The sequence below is a fragment of the Nicotiana tomentosiformis genome, chromosome 7, assembly GCF_000390325.3.
Source record: "Nicotiana tomentosiformis chromosome 7, ASM39032v3, whole genome shotgun sequence".
Taxonomy (NCBI): Eukaryota; Viridiplantae; Streptophyta; class Magnoliopsida; order Solanales; family Solanaceae; genus Nicotiana; species Nicotiana tomentosiformis.
Window position 1 is genome coordinate 45476843 of NC_090818.1, and position 2424 is coordinate 45479266.

Below are 2424 nucleotides of genomic sequence, written 5' to 3' on the forward strand. Positions count from 1 at the left end.
ATAGAACCTGGAGTCAGAGGCATATTGGATACTGGCGGTGCATAATAGGGCTCCTGAGGTCTAGGAAGAGGTGGAACATCATTGGCTGCTAGAAGAGCTGAATGAACAGGGAGACTCACAAAGCCCCTACCATAGAGTGTTGCTGGCGCACGAGCTCCTGAATAATGACCAGTCTCTCGAGACCTCTTGGCCTCACTCTCCTCTCTGTCTCGGGCGAATATGCCCTCCACTCTCCTAGTAATGCTCACTGCCTGCTAATAAGTGATGTCAATATCCAACTCCATGTCCATACTGGTTTGAATACTGGGGTGGAGTCCCTCAATAAAGCGACGAACCCTCTCTCTGAATGTAGCAACCAGAGTCGGTGCATTGCGAGCTAACTCACTGAAACAGATTGCATACTCTGACACAGTCATAGCACCCTGACGCAACTTCTCAAACTCTGCGCTCCTAGCATTCCTGAGGCTCTGGGGAACATACGCACGCAAGAACATCTCTGAAAACTGAGTCCAAGTGAGTGAGGCTTCCTCGTCTGGACTACTCAACTCATAGGCACGCCAACACTGATATGCTGCTCCACTCAGCTGGAAAGTGGTGAAAGAAACCCCACTCATCTCCATAATTCCCATAGTGCGGAGTATACGATGACACCCCTCAAGAAAACCCAGAGCATCATCTGAAGCTAGTCTACTGAAAATAGTTGGGTTGTACTTCTTGTACCTCTCAAGTCTGAGCTGCTCTGCCTCAGAAGCAGCTACCCTGATCTCATGCTGAACCGGAGCCACTGGGGGCATAAGAATATACTGTGAGGCATGATCAACCTGGACCCTCTACTCAGGAGTGCGGGATGCGGGAGTCTGTGCCCCTTCCCCAGCCTGAGATGTAGCGGGAGCTATCGGAAATAGTCCAGCCTGAGCCAGAGTGCTGAACATGCTCAAGAACTGAGCTAAAGTCTCCTAGAGGGGCTGGAGTAGAAATAGGGATCTCCGGCACTGGCCCTCCAGCTAGAGCTGCTGGGGGCTCCTCTGATGCAGCTCTTACAGGTGCTCGGGCTGCACATTGTGGTCGTCCTCTACCTCGACTCTGGCCTCTGGCGGCTCTGTTAAGGGGCTCGGGTGTCTGATCGTCGGTCCTCCCAGTACGGGTCCTCACCATCTGTGAGAAAGAATAGAATATAGTTTTAGAATTTTGATGTCAATAGCTCGCACGACAAGGAAATCAAAGGAATATGATTGTTCTTAACAATTACATAGCATCCCGAAGATAAGTACGGACGTCTCCGCACCGATCCGCGAGACTCTAATAAACCGGCTTGTGACTCGCGACTCTTACGAACCTAGTGCTCTGATACCAACTTGTCACGACCCAAACTAACCTTCCATAAGTTGTCGTGATGGCACCTAATATTACGAAAAATACAAAGAAAACACAACATTTTAAAGATAACCAATATATTGTGAATAACCAAGAGTAGTACCACTAGACATATACAAAATAATTTCCCAAGACCCGGAATATCACTAAGTCACAAGCTGCTATAATCTATATAGCTCTATACAAAATTCTGAAGATAATAAAGAAAGTCTCTAGGCGAGGAAGTAGAAGGGGACTCCGAAGATCTGTGGACGCAAGCAGAAGTACCTTGAAGTCTCCTAGAATCAGCAGCACGCACTAACCCCAAAGCTGATAGCTCGTACCTGGATATGCACACGAAAACATGTGCAGGAAAGGGCATGATTACACCACAATGGTACCCAGTAAGTGCCAAGCCTAACCTCGGTGGAGTAGTGACAAGGTCAGGTCAAGGCCCTACCGGTGTAAATATAATAAATTAAACAATAAAAGGTATAAATAAAATTTATGGTAACACAATTAAAGAAACTCTCGAAAATTTAACAGTTAAAGGAGTCCTCGACTCAGAACAAGGTAAACACATTGGGGAATCTCCCGGGATACCGTCCTGTAGTTCCAAATGAATATACAGTACAGGAAGATCTCTCGGAATATGTCCGTAGTCCCAAAGTAAATATGCAGTGCTGGGGGATCTCCCGAAATACGTCCGTAGTCCCAAAAGTAAATATGTAGTGTTGGGGGATCTCCCGGAACACATCCGTAGTCCCAATTTAAATATGCAACTCAAGATAAAATGGCAGGTATGGCATCGAGTTATACAGTTTATATTGAAAACATATAAGGAAAGTAGGGACTTAACTAAGCATGGCACACAGAATGTCAAATAGGAGTTAAAACACGTAAGCATGCTTCTCTAACCGAAGTTTAACAATTAAACGTATTAGTGCAGTTTAATAAGGAAAAACACTTTATGATTTAGAAGGGAAAATGGGATTTTTGCAATAATAGCCCGTGTACGTACTCGTCACCTCACGTACACGGCGCCCACACATCAATAAATATCAAACATCT

General features: G+C 45.8%; 1 protein-coding gene across 1 annotated transcript; it reads right to left on the bottom strand.

Moving 5' to 3' along the window:
• Positions 1-254: 254 nt before the first annotated feature.
• On the bottom strand, positions 255-794 carry LOC138895549 (uncharacterized). The gene has a single exon (XM_070180250.1). The coding sequence runs from the start codon at positions 792-794 to the stop codon at positions 255-257; it is 540 nt and encodes a 179-aa protein (XP_070036351.1).
• Between the last annotated feature and the right edge of the window lie 1630 nt (positions 795-2424).

Coding starts and splice junctions, on each gene's coding strand:
- LOC138895549 (XM_070180250.1), bottom strand. CDS start 794: ATGCCCCCAGTGGCTCCGGTTCAGCATGAGATCAGGGTAGCTGCTTCT.